Raw genomic sequence first — 19,138 nt, 5'->3', positions numbered from 1 at the left:
GATGTTGGGAACACTTAGTGTATCATGAAAAGATACAGGAAGGACATTTAACTCATACAGCCTTGGTAATAGGAATTGTAGTCTGGGAGGTTTCTTAGAGCTCCAGGACTGAATCAGTGAATTGATCTAGTGCATTAATGAGTTAATGAATCGAGTGTTTAAGTAAGTTAACTAAAAGTTAGCCACACGAAGAAAGGCGGAGTCCTTTCATGGTTATTTATCATTACAGACTCTAACTTCCTCCTTACTGTATAACTCTGTAAGAAGACACAATTGAATTTTGGTATAGTTCTGTTATTTTCTGTGTAAAAGGATTAATATAATTATATCATACGTAAAAACAGCTTTATTAGTTAGACTTTTTTGAGCTCTACAGATAGAGAAGAGGGATTTTTAGGTGTCAGAAAAGAAGGAGCATCAGCACCGCCTGGTACCCTCCTAATTTGCGTCTTTGCATCCACTTGCGTCTTCGCCATGTTTGAAGAGAGCGATTTTGATCTTTGTTGCTCTCTTGCGCTTTCTGTGTTGAGATTCTCTTCAGCTCAGTAGCAGTAAACTCTGTCTATATACAAAAATGTATAATTTTTCATTTGCATCTACGCTGGATACAGTTTATAGTTGCATTATTTCTCTGTCTTTCCAGGAATGCTTTGTGTGGAAAGCTTCAGTGTGAGAACGTACACGAATTACCTGTCTTTGGAATTGTACCTGCTATTATTCAAACTCCTGGGAGAGGCACCAAATGTTGGGGTGTGGATTTCCAGCTAGGATCAGACGTTCCAGATCCCGGCATGGTGAATGAAGGCACAAGATGTGACGTGGGAAAGGTAATCAAAATGTTTTCTCTGGGTGAAGTACAATTTTAAAAAAATTTAAAAAAATCATGATGCAAAGCGAATGGTTCCTTTCTGATTAAAAGAAATCTATCCTCACTGTAGAGATTTTGGAAAATAGAAAGCCACCAGGAACAAAATTTAGGGAGGGGAGAGTACAGCTCCGTGGCAGAGTGCATGCTTAGCATGCACAAGGTCCTGGCTTCAATCCGCAGTCCATCCATTAAAATAAATAAATAAACAAATAAATAAATACCCAATTACATCCCCCCCCCAAAAAAAAGAGGAGCAAAATTAAGAATAGCTATAGTTCTACCATCCTGATTTCTTCCTTGGGGTCATATATTTTAACCTGTGGTTTCTATGTTATAATATATTGTGCATCCTCCCCCCTCCCCCCATCAATGTGCTGTAATTTATTGGCCAGTTGACTTACTGGGACACACAAGTGATTTCCAGGATTTGTGTGTGTGTGTGTGTGTGTGTGTGTGTGTGTGTGTACACGCACGCACATGGATCTCTCTTGACTAGGAATGTTATATAGCACTTGTCCTGCCCCTGTTTCTTGCTGCCCTGACCACAGCTATTTGGATCATGCGTGAGCCAAGAGGTAGCCCCTGACTTGTTACTGGTGGTTTTTGTTACTTTATTCTTAGGTATTTTATATTTTTATTGCTATTATAAATTGCCCACTTTGGGCCTGTTACGTTTGCTAATTTGTTATGTTTTCTAATTGGTTTTTACTGATGTGTGAAGCTATTTTGTTTGTATTTTTACTGGGCATTATTGACAGTCAGAAAAAAAGTTCATTTTTTAATATTTTGTTACCAGCCCTATACTTAGTGTTACATATTTTTGTTGTTCATTACATTACAGTTTTCTCGGGAAACAGTTACTGTCTATAAATGATAAAAAGTTTATTTCCTTTCTGATGTTTACAATTTGGATTTATTTTCTTGTGAAATTGGAATGATAGAACTTTCAGGATAATTTTAAATAATAATGATGATAGTGTACTTCTTTGTCCTGTCCCTAACTTGACTGAGAATGCACCCACCCTTCCAAGATTATATGTGTTTTGGCTATTGTCTTGGTGTAGATAGTATTTTTCATTTAATGGCGAATCCTTTAAATTCTAGTTAATAGGAATAAAAAAACAGAAGATTTAAAGTTGTATAAGTAGTTTTTTTTCCAACAGGTGTTGAAATAATCATTACATATTTTCCTTTGACCTATTGATGTCAAAGGAAAAATGTTACATTCATAAATTCTCTGGTATTAAATTGTCTTTACATTCGTGGAGCAAACATTGGTAACACAGATTTATTCCTGGATTCTATGTGCTAGTGAATAGACTTTTGTATTCCTGAAAACTGTAAACTTACCCTTTTTTAAATTTATGAAATTTTACTTTGTGGATTATATTTGGTACTCTTAAGTCTCAGAAAAACTCAGCCAAGACTGAATTAAAGCGTAACAGAAAATTTATTGATTCAAACTGTAGAATCATATAAAGAGCTTTGGAACCCAGAATCTCAGATAATGTTCCTGTGATTCTTTTACTGTATCTTTTGTCTCTGCTTCTCCTTTGTTGGCTCCCATCCCCAACTGCAGCTGTATTGAGATACAGTCAATATGTATAACATTGTGTAAGTTTAAGGTTTATAGTGTGATGATTTGATACACATATATATTGTGAAATGATTACCACAATAAGGTTAGTTCACACATCTATTACCTCACATAAATAGAATTTGTATTGTGTGTGGTGAGGACATTTAATACTTACTTTTGTATTGATTTTCAAGTGTATAGTACAGTATTGTCAACTATAATCACCATGCTGAATATTAGATTCCCCAGAACTTATTCATCTGATAACTGGAACTTTGTACCCTTTGACTGACATCTCCCCATTTCTCCGATTCCCCAGCCCCTGGCAACCACCACTCTACTCTCTGTTTCTGAGTTTGGTTTTTTAAAACATTCCACATATAAGTGAGATCCTACAGTACTTGCCTTTCTTTGTCAGGCTTATTTCTCTCAACCAGGATGCCCTGAAGGTCCATCCATGTTGTTGCAAGTGACAGGATTGCTTCTTCGGAGTGTGTTGTTTAATTTCCACGTTTTCGTGAATTTTCCAGTTTTCCTTCTCCCATTATTGATTTCTAGTTTTCTACTGCTGTGCTCGAAAAAGAGACCAGTTAGGATTTTGAGCTAGTGAGTTAAATCTTGCTTTGTGGCCCAACATATGATTTATCCTGCAGAATGTTTTATGCTCTTGAGAAGAATAGGTGTTCTGCTGCTGTTGCGTGGAATGCTCTGTATATGTCTGTTATGTACATTTTGGTCTATGGTGTTCTTTAGGTCTGATGTTTCCTTATTACATTTCTGTCTGGATCATCCATCCATTGTTGAAATTGAAGTCTGCTGCTATTATTATATTGCTGTCTATTTCTCTCTTCAGTTCTGTTATTACTTGCATTAAATATTTAGGTGTGCCAATGTCGGAAGTGTATCTACTTAAAATTGTCATATCGTCTTGATAATTTGATTTCTTTATCAGTATGTAGTGACTTTGTTTCTTGCAATTGATTTTGACTGAAAGTCAAATATATCTTTTTTTTTCTTGTTTGCCCATTCATATAACTCTGTTCGTATACTACTACAAATTTCCTTCTCACCAGTTTTCCAATCATGCTTCTTCCAAGTCCTGACAATCCTGCCAAACTATTGGCCACAGACCATGACTTGGTGTAGAAAGCACATATGGCCTTTTCTCCTTCCAAGCAAACTTCCAAGAGAACAACTTGGTGCACTGCTCAGTTCTGTCCATTGGGAGGATTTCCCTTCACTGCTGTTCTTTCAGGATGTCCAGGAGAGGGGCTGTAGTGCTGCAGCTGTGTGCATTAGGGTGATGAAAGATTCTCAGCCTAGAATGAGGTACACAGCCAAAGTAGCCATCAAGTGAGGGGGTACAATAAAGACATTTCAGACAGTTCATCTTTTCAAACTTTCTTTTCAGAAAATTTACCTTTTCTTTACCCATTTTTAGGAAATCATTTAATGTAATGTTCAAGCAAATGAGGAAGTAAACCAAAAAGAGAAAGAATTACAATCTAGGACCCAAAAGAATGTCAAAGAGAAATTGTAAGATAGCAGCTGTGTACTAGGCCAGGCCAGGAGAGTCATCTGTTTATATTGGAACAAGGGGATCTGCAGGGAGGTTTCTGGAGAAAGAGGGAACTTGAAAGAGGGAAAGGACATGAGAGAGGTTTTTTTTTTTTTTCTTTTGTGGGGAGGTTGAATATTGATATGACAAAGGCCAAATGTGTAAGAAGAAAGGCCAGTGATAGCGGTAGTAAAAACAAAAGCTGTATAAGAAAGAAAGCACACTTTTAGTACTTAGCTTTGACATCAGCTGGGTGTTACCTTAATTGTCTTCAAGGGATACTTATTCCCTGCTTCACTGTTTCCTTGTCGGGGAACTTCCATTAAAATAACACTCCCCGGCTTTTGAGTAACATCAACAACATGATGAATAAGAGCTCCCTCTAACAATAACAACTTGGCATCCAAAGAAGTACCTTTCGGGGAACTGTGGGATCCAGCATCAAATATAAGGGACCTGGGAGGGCCTTGCCCTTCATGAGTCAGGTAAATAGGCACACAGACCTCAGTTCTGGGTGTGGACCCTGCAGTGGACTGTGCCTGGCTCTAGCCCTTCTGGGCTGCAGGCTGGAAGCCCATGGAAAATACCATCTTAGTCTGTCACCCATGGTGAGAGAGTCCTTGTGGAAGCCCAGGTTTCCAGTGGAGAAGTTCCAGCACAATATCAGAGCAAAAAGTTATGAGATTGGAGGCACAGGAGAGGGTAAGGATAATGGCTTGACTTTACCCTCAACCCCCCTCACCCAGGCAGCACAGCTTAGGACCAGGATATTTTCAGCTTGTGATCTCTCCTGTGAGGGGGAAATGAGAGCGGGTATGTGAGTAACTGGCTTCCGCAGCTGTCAGGGGCCCATTCTGTACCCAGAGTACTGACTTGTGAGCGGCATGACTAGGGGATGAGAGGAAGCTGGGAGAGTGGCATATAGGCTTCTCAGAGGATGTAAAAGGAATGCAGATCCTACCGTGAGGTGGACTCCATCAAGAAGCCCAGCCACGAGTGCAGACCCCTCACCTGCAGACCCCTCACCAAGTGACCCACAAGCATCCCCAGCTCTCCGCTTGCCTCACCCGGACACCCCTCACCCTGTGGCCAGCATTCTATGTGCCCTCCCAACAGTGGTGCAAGACTGAGCTTCTGCATACAGCTACTGAACATGTGCAGAAAGCCAGCCAGAATCTAATGGCCAGACAGAGACTGCAGATTTGAGCTTCAGCATCACTTTTGGGAAAGGTTATCAGCACTTGGCTTGGTGTGCTGCAGGATTGAGAGAAGGCAATAAGATCAATAAGATTAAGAATTCTGCCCTAAGAGGGAGCAAGAAGGATGGAACAGGCATTTCCTAGTAGTCTGAAAAGGCCTTAGGATCCTAGCACGATTGAAGGGAAGGTATTTCTCTAATAAAGGTAGTTTGTAATGACTGGAGGAGGTGACAGCAGTATAGAACTTCAAGGAATATAAACAATCAAGGAAACATGACACCACCAAAGGATCACAATAATTTTCCAGTCACTGATCCCAAAGACATATGATCTGAGATGTACCAGTAAAGAACTCAAATAGCTGTTTTCAGGATGCTCGATGAGTTAGAAGAAAACACAGAAGGACAATTTAATGAGATCAGGAAAACAATTCACGAACAAAATGAAAAGTTTACTAAAGAGATAAAAATCATAAAAAAAGAACCAGACAAATTCTGGAGCTGAAAAGTACAGTAAATGAAATGAAAAAAAAAATGTATATTGCAGAACATCAACCTCAGAATGGATGAAATGGAAGAAAGAATCTCTGAGTTGGAAGACAGGAACTTTGAGATTATCCATTCAGAGGAAAAGAAGAGCAAAAGAATGAAAAAGAGTGAAGAAACCTGATGTGATAGCATAATGTCAAAAGAAACAATTTGTGAATTATTGAGTTCCAGAGGAGACTAGGGGGAAGAGGGCAGGAAGCTTATTTAATGAAATAATGGCTGAGAACTTCCCAAAGCTGAGGAGGAAATTTCATATCCAGGTTCACGAAGCAAATGGGTCAGCAAACAAAATCTACTTAGAGATTCTCTCCATGACACGTTATAATAAATCTGCCAAAAAATTAAAGAAAAACAGAGAATCTTAAAAGCAATAAGAAATAAGAAGCTTGCAAATTACAAAGGAGACTGCACGAGACTATCAGTGGATTTCTCAGCATAAATCTTACAGGCCATATTCATACTCATATTCACTTACTCTGTTAAGTCCGTATTCATATCTTTCTGTTTTTCTGTTGAATTATCTTTTTGTTATTATTTTAACAGGCTCCTCATATATAAAGATTATTAACTGGCAGTCAGTTATGTCTGTTGTAAATATTTTTTTTTACAGTTCATTGTTTATTTTGCCATAAAAAATTTAAAATATCATGGAATCATTCCAATTTTGTTTCTTAAAAAGAGTGTCTGTGGATTTTAATGAATTTAGTTTCATAATTAGTCATGATATTGAAAGATAAATTTTGTCTTATCAACAAAGTACCTTTTATTCTTATTTTGGAAAGAATTTTTAAAAATAAAAAGGAGTTCCAAATTTTATCAAATGCTATTTTGATTATCTGTTTTAATAATGACAATTTTTGTGAGGTATTACAGTAATAGATTTCCTATCATTGATCCTTTTCAGTAGTAGTGGGAACCTTTCTATCTGACTTGAAAAAAATCCACTTGTGATTGTTTTACTTTGGAGTTTCACGTCTATATTTGTATGGAAGGATAGATTTTGGTTTTATCTTTTGTTTTTAGCCTTTGTGTCATCTTTGTCCTTTTTGATTATTAGTTCTATGTCACTTAGTTAATTTCACTTATTTTTCTACCTTTTCAAATATATAATATGGGAATTAACTATTCCTTAAACATTTGGAAAAATTCACCAATGAGATAATCTACACCTAGGTCTTTTTTTCTGGCTAGTTTATCAATGTGTTCAGTCTTTCTTTACTCATTACTTTTTTTTCCCCAGATCTGTAGAAATTTCCAGTGTGTAAATGCTTCAGTTCTGAATTATGACTGTGATATTCAGGGAAAGTGTCATGGACATGGGGTAGGTAATACTCTCTTTTGATTTGTTCACAAAATTAGTGCTGAATAATGAGACTGCTCAGTGAGATTTCTTAAGATTTTTAGATTTTTAGATATTGGGGAATTTAGATGTCTGATAAATTTTTCATCCTTAAAAAGAGTGTCTGGTTTTGCATGAATTTATCCTTTTCTCTTGGTTTCCATTCTTGAGCTCATGATTTACAGCAACATTCATAATTAACAAAAGTGGTATTTTGATTATTTTGAAGGTATGTAATAGCAATAAGAATTGTCACTGTGATGATGAGTGGGCTCCCCCCAACTGTGAGACTCCAGGATATGGAGGAAGTGTGGACAGTGGACCTGCATATAATGGCAAGTAAAATAGAGGAAAATTACTGAGATCTCCCAGTGGCCCGTGTCAGAAATTGGGCATCCTTAAACCTCTGCCTTACTTCCCACATCAGTTAATCTATTTGTGTCTTTATATTTAAAGTGGGTTTCTTGTAGGCAGCATATAGGTGGGTCTTTTTTTTTAACTGCTCTGCCCATCTCTGCCTTTTAATTGAGTTGTTTTGGACAATTATATTTAATTTGATTATTGATATGTTTGGGTTTAAATCTACCATATTGATATTTTCTATCAAAATCTCCCTTCATGTAATATTGTATCATGTCAATATCCTTCCTTTTCACTCCTCCCAGCTTTTGTGCTGTTGTTGTCATTTCACTCTTTTGTGCTGTCAGATCTGCCATTAATAATTTCATCCAGTGTATTTTTCATCTTAGATGTTGAAATTTTTATTTCTTCCTTCCTTCCTCCCTCCCTCCATCCCTCCCCTCTCTTTTTTCTTTGTATCTTTCACGTCTCTTCACGGCATGTTCAGTCTTTAGCTTCTTAAACATGTGGAGTACAGTTATAATAACTTCTAATGTCCTTGTCTATTAATTCTATCATCGGCATCATTTCTTAGTTTTGATTGATTTTTCTGCTCTGATTGATTTTGAGTCATTTTTTCCTGCTTCTTTACATGCCTCATAATTTTTTTACTAGATGCCAGAAATTGTGAATTTTGCCTGTTGGATACTAGATATTTTTGGATTTCTATTGATGAGCTTTGTTTTAGTCAGCTTAACTTACTTGGACTTAGTTTGGTCCTTTTGAATCTTGCTTTTAAGCTCTGCATTTAGCTGAGGGCTGATTTTGCCCTGTAACTGAGGCAGACCCCTTCTGTTCATCCTACTCACTGTTGTTAACTGTGGCGTTTTCCCCTGGATGTGGTAGGACGGGGCACTCTTCCCGGTCCTGTGTGCATTGTGGGGTTTGCTCCCACTAATCCTTTCAGGTGTTTCTCTGGCTTCAGGTGGTTTCCTTACCTGCGTACAGTGATCCGTCCTCACCTGAAGGTTTGCTGGGGGCCCTCAGCAGAGCTTTCAAGTCCTGTCTGTGCGGCTCCCTCCCTCCTGGTCCTTTGCCCAGTGAACTTGAGCTGCCTTGGCTTCCTCAGACAACCAGCTCCATTCCTCAACTCAGGGAGACCACGGGGTTTTGCTTGGGTTCCTCAACTCTCCTCACAATCTAACACTTTCTAGAACTTTCTCTAGCAGCATCCTGGGACAGTTTAATGCTCACCTTATTTGTTTTCTGTCTCTCAGGGATCACTGTTCTTCATCACCTCATGTCCAGTGTCTTGAAAACCATCGCTTCATGTATTTTGTTTGGTTTTTTGATTGTTAAAGCTGGGAGGGTAAATCTGGCCCCTGTTACTCCATCTTAGCGAGAAGTGGGAGTCAAAACTATGGGATTTAGCGGCTGTGTGTCATCCCGTTGAGTGGATGTGCCATTACTTGACTTAGCTGTTTTCTGATTATTTGACATTCAGGTTGTTTCTGAGTTTTTGATACACACTGGGAATATCGTAGTGCACATCTCAGTACTTACTGCATTTTTTCCAATTGAGAGATAAGTTGCCACTGATGAGATTATTAATTAGACTGACGGGTATAGTCTTTTTTATGGTTCTCAATAAAAATTCCAGATGAACCTGTGTAATGCCACTGACAGCATGAAGGTACCAATTTCAACATAACTTTGCTAGCGTTGGATGCTTTAATTTAAATTTTGTTTACTTATTAGGAAGTATGAAATGATATATCAACCTTGCTTTAATTTCTCATATTTTTATTTTTAATTGGGTTGAATGTTGTTTCATATAGTTTCATATAACTTTTAACAGAAAGTTTAGGTACTTTGACAGGTTTATAATTATGAGGCTAATTTCACAGTTTACCACTCATGTTCATATTTACAATATTCTTGCACAGAAGAACATAAAACAGACAAAATTAATGTTAATTAATGCATTTTAAGAAGTTATAAATCCAGAAGCTGTAAAAAATAAGATTGATAAATTCAGCTACCTCAGAATAATAAACTTATGCATGGAGAAAAGCATTGCACTATAAGACAAATGACAAAATGCGGGAAGTATTTCCAAGTCATATCACAGAAAAAATATTCTCTCTAATATATAAAGAGTTTTTAGCAACTGAGAAGACAAAAACCCAGTAGACCAGTAGAAAAATAGTCAAAGGACTGAGAAGAAAAAGAAATACAGGGTTTCCTTAAACATGAAAAGTTGTTCAAATCATGGTATAAAAAGAGAAACACAAGTAAAAATCACATAAGATATAATTTTTCACCTGCCAGGTTAGAGAAAATGTAGACATTTGACTCTGTGGGTGAGGCTGTGAGGAATTCTTGTATATTGCTGGCAGGCATGCTAACGTGTGACCACTACTGTAGTAGACCAGCTGACAATGCCTTAACAAAATGATGAATGCGTTTAACCTCTGATATAGCAATTATACTTTTGGGAAATTATTCTGTATGTATACCTGCACCCATATGATATGACATATGCACAAGTTTCTTTATTAAGATTTTTTTTTGTAATTGCAAAGGTTGGAAAGATAAAAGTATTAGTAGGGTATCTACTGATTAAATAAATGATGAGACATTCTTACAATGAAGTTTTGTATTGCTGTACAGAAAATGAGGTGGCCTCTACATATGGTTTGGGATGATATATAGTATAGATAAGTAAAAAAATAATATGCTGAATAGCATTTATGCTGAGCTACGTTTAGCGTGAAAAAAGGGTTAATGGTAAAACATTTTGTTCTTGCTTATATTCACATGAAGAAATACTGTAAGATTATACAAGAAATTAATAAAAGTGGTTATCTTTGGGAAGGCACAAATGAAGTGGGTAGGGCTGAGATGTTGAACAAGACTTCTGAATGTATTTCAATTTATATTGGTGAGACTTTGTGAAAATGTGGAATGTGTCATCACCTAGTATGTTTTAGTTAATATATGTTAACTTCCAGTTTAATGATCATTCATGTAAACTCCTTCTCTCTAGAAAAGAATGCTGCCTTGAGGAACGGACTTCTGATATTCTTCCTTGGAATTGTTCCTCTAATTGCAATCGGTATTTTTGTCTTCATTAAGAGGGATCAGCTATTGAGGACCTTCAGAAAGAAGAGATCACAAACATATGAGTACTTAGATTTTTAAATTCATATTAAGTAGTTTAAAGTAATTATTTATGATGATAGGCATATCATAGAGGCTGGTTTAAAAATTCTGTGTTGTCTCTCTAGTCTTTTGATATGGTTAGCAAGAGTTAAAGGGTAGTGGTAACTCAGTCATCTCTTTTAATGGTGTGGGGAAGGGGTTATGGTGACCAGCATGTTTGCTCCTGAAAAAGATCGCTAGGCTTTGTTTTGCTTGGCTTTGATTCCTGATTCCTGATAGGGGGTAAGTAGAATTTGGGGCTACAACTTCTGATTTGGGCTTCGTTAAAAATTTTCCTTCCATGTCTATTTCAGAGTATCAGTTCTCATAGAAAAAATGTTTTTAAGTCTGTTTTGAAAACAGATTTTGTGAGTCATCAGCTTTTAAGAAATAAGCTTTGATGAAAGAAAGGGTTGTTGTAATTCAGACACTTGACATTTCTAGTCAGTTTTGGACTCTTGTACAACTGTCTCTCAATGGCCACTTGTAATAATGTTGGTGTTGGAACATAGCATATATTACTGTGGCCCTTGTAGTCAGATCTAAGTTCAGATTGCATTTGTCATTTGCTAGAATTATGAACTGGAACAGTAAATAAAAGTCTCTGAGCCTTGGATTAATTTCTCTAAAATGGGAATAATAATATTACCTACTTCTTAGGGTTGATGTAAGAATTAAATGAGGAAATATTAGCAGATAAAACCCATAGCACAATGTAATTACTTAATAACTAATTTTGATTATGATTTCAAAATGTACATATCTTGCCTTGATTGCTCACCTTTACTTCATTGCTGTATTTCTCAATTAGTACATAATATTTTCCTAGAGTATCCGGATGTTAGCTTTATTTTTTTTTTTTAATGTATTCTATAACAGGTTTATCTTTCTACCCTTTCCTTCTCTCAACTTTCTATCACACTTCAGATCCACCAATCCATGTAGTAATTCCCCCATCCACATCTCTGAAATTTCAGTTCCAGAATGATAGCTTTCTCCCAAACATCCCTACCTAGTTGATTTACTGCCACCCCGGCATGTTTACAACTTAGCCGACATCTTTCCAGCCAGCTCGTTTGCTCCTCCTGGTCTTCCTAATATTCAGAGTGAGTTCTTCATGCCTAAGAATCTGCCTTTCCTCCTCTCTGATTTCAGGAAGACTCAAGGAGAAAAGTTTAGAAACACCCACTCAATTGACCAGATTTCACAGTTTCTTAGAATTTCAGTTTAATTGTAAAATGGGGTTAATAAAACTGTCTAGTACTGTAAGGATTAAAACTGTGTGAAAGCTGTTAAAAATGCCATAAAATTTTTAGCTGTCATCATGATCATCATCACCGCCACTACCAACGTCATTATGCTGTGTTTGGGAAACTGCAAGGTCTGTGTGATACATCATGGAGAAATGTTTTAGTGTTAATTAACTCAAATGTAATTGTGCCTTTCAGATCGGATGGCAAAAATCAACCAAAAGTTTCTAGACAGCCAGGGAATGCTCCTGGACATGTTCCCTCAGCGACGGCTCCCAGAGAAGTTGTAAGTTTAAATGAAAAATTCTTTTTCTTTACTATATTATGGTATCAAGTTCTTAAAGTTTCAAAAAATTGTTACGTAAGATAGAAATAAACATAGAAAATTTCTGAAGAATTTAGGATTATGGTCTATAGGTGGTCTCTGGATTAGTTAAAGGAATGCCAATAGAGTCCCTGGCTCAGAGGAGATGGAAGAAACCATCTAGACATTGAGAATGTCTTGCCTTGAAACCCAGATTGGGAAATGACATGGGATTTATGCTGTCATTATTTTTCCCTGTGTCCGCTGTCTTTCTGTTTTCCATATCTAGCTCTCCCAGAGCATGTGACCAATGAACTGGTGCTGAGCTTCTGGAATAATCGGCCTGATTGTCTCAGCCATGGGACCAGCATCACTGTTCCTCTTAGTGTATTAGGTTGTATTGGGTTGATGATACACTTTTCCTCACATGCATATATCGCTAAGAAATGTCTAATACTACTTTATCTGCTTTTAAACTTTGTATAATGTTTTGTTTGCTTTTTTACACAAATACCTGCAACCTGCTTTTTCTTTTAACATTACTTTGTGATTTGTCCCTGTCAATATACGTGGCTTCCATGTGTTCATCTTCACTGTTGATATTATGTTACATAAATACGACACAATTAAAAAATCCATTTTTCTGTGACCAGATTCCAATTTTCATTACTATGAACAAAGCTGAGATGAACATTCTATATGTTTCTAAATGCACTTGTGTGAGTTCTAGGACTACACACGAGGACAGTAGTAACTCTCCATATGTGGCTGTTTAAATTTTATTTTATATTAAATAAAATTAAGAATTCCATTCCTTATTGATGTTTTTTTAATTCAAATTTTTAATTTTTAGAGGGGAGGTAAATAGGTTTAATTTTAGGTTTATTTATTTATTTTTTACTGGAGGTACTGGGGATTGAACCCAGGACCTCATGCATGCTAAGCAGGCACTTTACTGCTGACCTATACCATCCCCTCTCCTCACTGACATTTTAAATGCTCAGTAAATCACACGTGGCCGCTAACTATGGTATCGGACACCACAGACATAGAATGTTTCCATCATTGCAGAAAATTCTGTTAGAGAGCTCTGATTTAGAGTCATGTAAGGAATTTAATTGCTGGGTTGAAAGATATGTTAATATTTGTTAGAAAATGCTAAATTGTTTTCCAAAAAGGTCACACCATTGGGTGATGGTGTTATTAGTGATGTATGAGCATTCCTGTCAAACTACATCTTTGCCAACACATGCTATTGTCAGACGTTTAAAGTCTTCCCAATTATGTGGAAGTACAGTGATTAAATATCCTTCTAATATGGAAGGATACATATGGAATCTCCCTGTTCTCCTTTTTTCCTTTATAAAAAAAGAAACAAAAATTGTTATGCCCTTTTCCCCCTTAACCATATATCTTGGAGATGTTTCCACATCACTACATGTACAGAATGATCACACAGTCCGTACACATACAAGTGGGAAATTGCGTATATGTTCTTTTTTGTCTTTGACATATTTTTTCTTTTTTTTATTGTGGTAAAAAGTATATGCCCTAAAAGTTGCCATCCTGACCACTTTAAAATTTACAGTTCAGTGGCATTAATTACATTCACAATGTTATGCAATCATCACTGCTATCTATTTCTAAAACTTTTTCGTTACCTTAAACAGAAACTCTGTACCCATGAAACAATAACTCCTTATTCTCCCCTACCAAGAAACCACTGTTCTACTTTTTAAAAAAATTAAAATACAATTGAGATATAACGTTATGTAAGTTTCAAGTATATAACATGATTCAATATTTACATATAGTATGAAATGAGCACTACGGTAAGTCTAGTTAACAGTCATCATTACACGTAGTTACAAATTTTTTTCTTCTGACAAGAACTTTTAAGATTTACTCTCTTAGCATCTTTCAAATATGCAATGCAGTATTACTAAGTATAGCCCCATGCTGTACATTACATCCCTGTGACTTATTTCTTTTATAACTGGGAATTAGTACCTTTCGACCACCTTCACCTGTTTTCACCCATTCCCTCTCCTGCCTCTAGCAATCTCCAGTCTGTTCTCTGAGTCTGGTACTTGTTTGTTTGTTTGTTTGTTTGTTTTGAGGTTCCACATGTGAGATCCTATAGTATTTGTCTTTCTCTGTCTTACTTCTTTCACTTAGCTTCATGTCCTCAAGTCCATCTGTATTGTTGCAAATGACAAGGTTTCCTTTTTTTTCAGTGGTTGAATTATATTCTTATATATACATATGCCACAGATGGACACTTAGGCTGCTTCCATGTATTGGGTATTATAAATAATGCTGCAGTGAACCCGGGGGTGCAGATGTTTTTACAAGTTAGTGTTTTTAATTTGGATAAATACCCAGAAGTAGAATTCCCAGATCATATTCTACTTTTACTTTTTTGAGGAACCGCCGTACTGTTTTTCATAGTGGCTGCACCAATTTACATTCCTCCAACAGTGCACAAAGGTTCCCTTTACTCCACATCCTCTCCAACACTTGTTATTTCTTGTCTTTTCAGATAATAGCCATTCTGACAGGTGTGAGGTGAAATTGCATTATGTTTTGATGACAATTCCTTGGTGATTAGTAATGTTGAGCACCTTTTCATGACCTGTTGGCCATTTGGGAAAATGTCTATTCAGATTTTCTATCCATTTTTTGGCTGTTTTTGTTGTTATTATTGACGTTTATGAGTTCTTCATCGATTTCGGACATTAACCCCTTATGGAACATATGCGTTGCAGGTATTTTCTCCCATTCAGTAGGTTGCCTTTCCATTTTGCTGATGGTTCCCTTTGCTGTGCAGAAGCTTTTTAGTTTGATGTCCTGCCACTTGTTTATGGTTGCTTTTTTTATCTTTGCTTTTGGTGTCCCATTCAGAAAATCATCTTAATGCATTTTGAGTTACTCTTTGTGTGTGGTGTAAGATAGTGGTTCAGTTTCATTCTCTTGCATGTGGCTGTCCAGTTTTCCCACCACCATTTATTGAAGAGACTGTCCTTTCCCCATTGTGTGTTATTGGCTTTGTCGTAAATGGATTAACCATATACGCATGGGTTTATTTCTGGGCTCTCTAGTCTATGTGTCTGTTTTTATGCCAGAACCATACTGTTTTGATTACTATAGCCTTACATATAGTTTGAAATCAGAAAGTGTGATGCTTTCTATTTTGTTCTTTTTTCTCAAGATTGCTTTGGCTAGTGGGGTCTTTTTCTATTTTCTATCTCTATGAATTTGCCTATTCTGGGTACCTCATACAAGTGGAATTATACAATATTTGTTCTTTTGTGTCTGACTTATTTCCTATAGCACAGTGTCTTCAAGGTTCATCCCTTGTAGTAGCATGTATGAGAACTTCTTTTGTATGTATATATAACATCTTGTTTGTTCATTCATCTGTTGATGAACATTTGGGTTGTTTCCATCTTTTGCCTAATGTGTATAATGTTGCCATGAACCTATACTTGTTTTGAGTACCTATTTTCAATTTTTTGGGTCTATACCTAAGAGTGCAGTTGTTATATCATATAGTTATTGTATAGATCAGTACCAAGGCCTACTTAGCAGTGTCCCCACTGTTCTTTGAAACAGGTGTTTGTGTAATCAACCCAGGGAGAATATTGCTCTTCAGGGTCTAGGCTTTATATAAGGTCTTATATTCAGCATTCCACCCAACTCAGGCCCCAGGTATTGTCTTCTAGGTCTGTGTTACCTGAAAATGCGTAATGTAGCCCACCAAGGATGGGAAGATATTCACAGGACAAATGCTGCGACTTGGACTCTTCTGTGCTTTCTTACTGTTTTTGGTCTTGAATATCTTTCTTACCGCCTCGTAACTCATCCAAGGATTTAAAAATTTCTATTTAATATTTTAACAAGCATTTTATTTTATTTTTCTTTCTTTATTTTTAATTTTTAAAATTTTTTGTTTATATTTTTATTGAAGTATAGTCAGTTCACAATGTTGTGTCTATTTCTGGTGTACAGTGTAATATTTCAGTCATACATGAACATACATACATTCATTTTCATATTCTTTTTCACCATAAGTTACTACAAGATATTGAATATAGTTCCCTGTGCTGTACAGTATGAACTTGTTTTAACTTTAGATTCTCTCTGCTTGGAACATTTTAGTCTGCTGTTTGTGAGTAATGAGTATGTACCCCATTGTTTTCCATAACTGCGTACCACTCCATCTTATAGATTGACCATAAATTTAAAAACAGGTTATTTCAAATCTTGTTACCACAGAAAATGCAGCATCAGGCTTCCTTGTACATAGGTCTTTCCATATATGTAAAAGTATATGTCATTTAAATTTCAGGAAGTGGAGTTTATCCCTTTAAAGTGCTGTTCCTATGGCTTGGTGGCAAGGGATATTTTGTTTTGCTTTGTTTTGTTTTTTTGCATCCTTTCTCCATTTTCACAGAACAAGTAAATCACTCTGTGGGGTGAAAAAACAGCAGGTGCTCGAGCACCTTTTCCATAGCAGGACCCAGAGAATGTTTTCTGACTCTGCGTATTCTGCCACTCAGAGAGCTTGAGGAAATAACAGTATATAGTGGAGAACATTGTGGTCCAGATCACGTCAGCAGTGATTATTAATTCCATCTGATCGTCCCTAACTTTTCCTCAAGTAATGTAGTATTTCGAAAATATTTACTTTGACTTTCTTACTTGTGGTTGTTAACAGAGTCTCACTTTATTGTAAAATTTTATTTCAACTGCCTTGACAAGGAAAAACATGAATTCTTAAGTCAAGGGTTGTAAATTAGTGGTATTTATAGTACCAGTTAAGTACTGTATAAGATTGGCAATACATTTTTGGAAAATTTTATTAAATAAAATATCTGGACATGGGAAATGTGTTTCCTTTTAATAATGTAGTTGATCAGGGCCAAGATTATTATTCATTATTACTGAATTGAAAAAATATAGTCTTAAAAGAATTAAGTATTCTGCATTCAGTGCCAAAGATACATTGACTAAGCAAAATATTTTAAAATGTCAGCATTATAAGTTGTCCATTCATTGGTTTTTTAAAAAAATAGGAATTACTTTTATATGGAAAATAAACTTACAGAAAATGTATTTATGAATGCATTGTAGTAACTTTTTTTTTTTTTTCCTTTTTAGCCTGTATCTGCAAACAGATTTCCAGTACCAACTTATGCAGCCAAGCAGCCTCAGCCATTCCCATCAAGGTCTGAAGTGAATTTGTTTAGATTATTTGACCAGAATAGAACCCAGGGTTAATGTCTAAATAGCTCCCCTGTATTTTAATTTAATTTAGGACCAGGTGTTTATTGCCAGTAGTTTAGATAGAGCACAACTTGCAGAAAAGCTTGTAAGAACTTTTATCTAGGTTTTGTCATGTTAATGCAGTGTCAACATGAAATTTTAAAGAGGCCCAAACAAGCAATCAACAGCTGTTGTAGCCTTTGGTGTCTGTAAGATTCAGAGCAAGGACCTTTAAAATAACCAGCAATGGGAAATCAGACAGGCTGGTCCAGCCTTTCTGTTAGGAACAGCCAGAAAAGCTAGACGATGTAAGAAAATATGTGTGTGAAGGCGTCAGAAAACTACCAAAGAGATGAGGGATTATGGGGCTATGGTTCAGGAGAGGAAGACAGTCCAGAGATGATCTCAGTTTTTGGGACCATTTTTCTATCCTCAATTGTATCTGCCTGTTCTGAGCATGAGAGGTTAGGAAGCTGAGGAGCCCTGCCAAGGAGGTGGTACCCTGGCGAATATCCCAGGCTTTGTGTTAGAACCCCATGTGTAAGGGTGAACCAGAGCCTCAACTTACTTCTTACAGTTTTTTTTTTTTTTTAATCACCAACTCCCGATTCTCCCTTCTCCAGCCCCTGGCAACCACCGTCCCATTGTCTGTCTCTATGATTTTGATGACTCTAGGAACCTCACCTAAGGGGAATCATATAGTATTTGTCTTTTTGTGACTTTGCTTACATTTGATTTGTTTTGCCCCTGGTTTAAAAAGCCAGATATGTAAGAAAAGAAAATGTGACTAAACCCAAGAAAAGCAGTCTCAGAGGGTATCCAGTTAATAGTTATCAGGCACGGGCTTTAAAGTCACTGTAATGATTATGTCATGGAATTCATAGTTAAGATTAAGAATTTCAGGATAGAACTAGGTGTGCTGAACTTAAAACCCTAAAGAAGGAATCAGATGGAAATTCTGGAACTGAAAAACACAAGGACTGAAATTAAAGACTCCATGGATGGGCTTAACATCACCAGGACAGGAGAAAACTTACTACATTTTGTATCACATAAAATACATCTCACCCTTCCCGCCCCCCAAAAATCCTCCAAGTTACAATTGAATTGCAACACTGAGTAGTGTCCTCAGGTATAGTCTTAATGTGAGATAAGAGTGCATTGAAATCCAACAGAGCATCCAAAGAGTATATAAACTGTGAGATCGATATTCACCAGGTTAAGTTCTAGTAGGTTATTGGAGTAGAGATATACTAGAATTGGATGAAGAGGTTAAGGAAGATGGTATCCACATGTTAAAGTGTAAAGATTGAAAAGAGTGGGTATAGATGTCATAGGAGGTTTAATTCTCCGAGTAGAAATTATATTTGAGAGAGCTGGAATCATCAGCTCTATGTATATATGCAAGGTTTACACTTTGTAGTAATTTGCTGCCCTTAAATCCTTATAGCATAAGAGGTACTTAATCCACATGGTGTCTTCACTTGTCTTTTATTATTTTTCTTCTCAATTTCATGGACTCTCCTTTTCAAAATCATGTAAAGCAGATCCTATATACATCATTGATTATAAATCAGCATTACATTAAGGTAGTTACTCCATTTTAGACTCTGATGGGAGACCTTTGACCATTATATATCAGATTCATAGTAATCTCAGAATAGTTTAGTATGCACAAGGTC

The 19,138-nt window shown here is 36.5% G+C and overlaps 1 protein-coding gene across 1 annotated transcript in view; it reads left to right on the top strand.

Annotated features, from left to right (window-relative positions):
- ADAM9 (ADAM metallopeptidase domain 9) overlaps positions 1-19,138 on the top strand; it is a 69,146-nt gene that overhangs the window by 48,275 nt on the left and 1,733 nt on the right. Inside the window, exons 16-21 of the mRNA XM_072950205.1 lie at positions 644-827; positions 6,993-7,073; positions 7,321-7,426; positions 10,480-10,618; positions 12,083-12,170; positions 17,352-17,419. Of these exons, the coding sequence (XP_072806306.1) occupies positions 644-827; positions 6,993-7,073; positions 7,321-7,426; positions 10,480-10,618; positions 12,083-12,170; positions 17,352-17,419 (666 nt within the window). The remainder of the gene's footprint in view (positions 1-643; positions 828-6,992; positions 7,074-7,320; positions 7,427-10,479; positions 10,619-12,082; positions 12,171-17,351; positions 17,420-19,138) is intronic.

Source organism: Vicugna pacos, chromosome 26 (assembly GCF_048564905.1).
Source record: "Vicugna pacos chromosome 26, VicPac4, whole genome shotgun sequence".
Taxonomy (NCBI): Eukaryota; Metazoa; Chordata; class Mammalia; order Artiodactyla; family Camelidae; genus Vicugna; species Vicugna pacos.
This window is presented reverse-complemented; position numbering and strand designations above follow the sequence as displayed.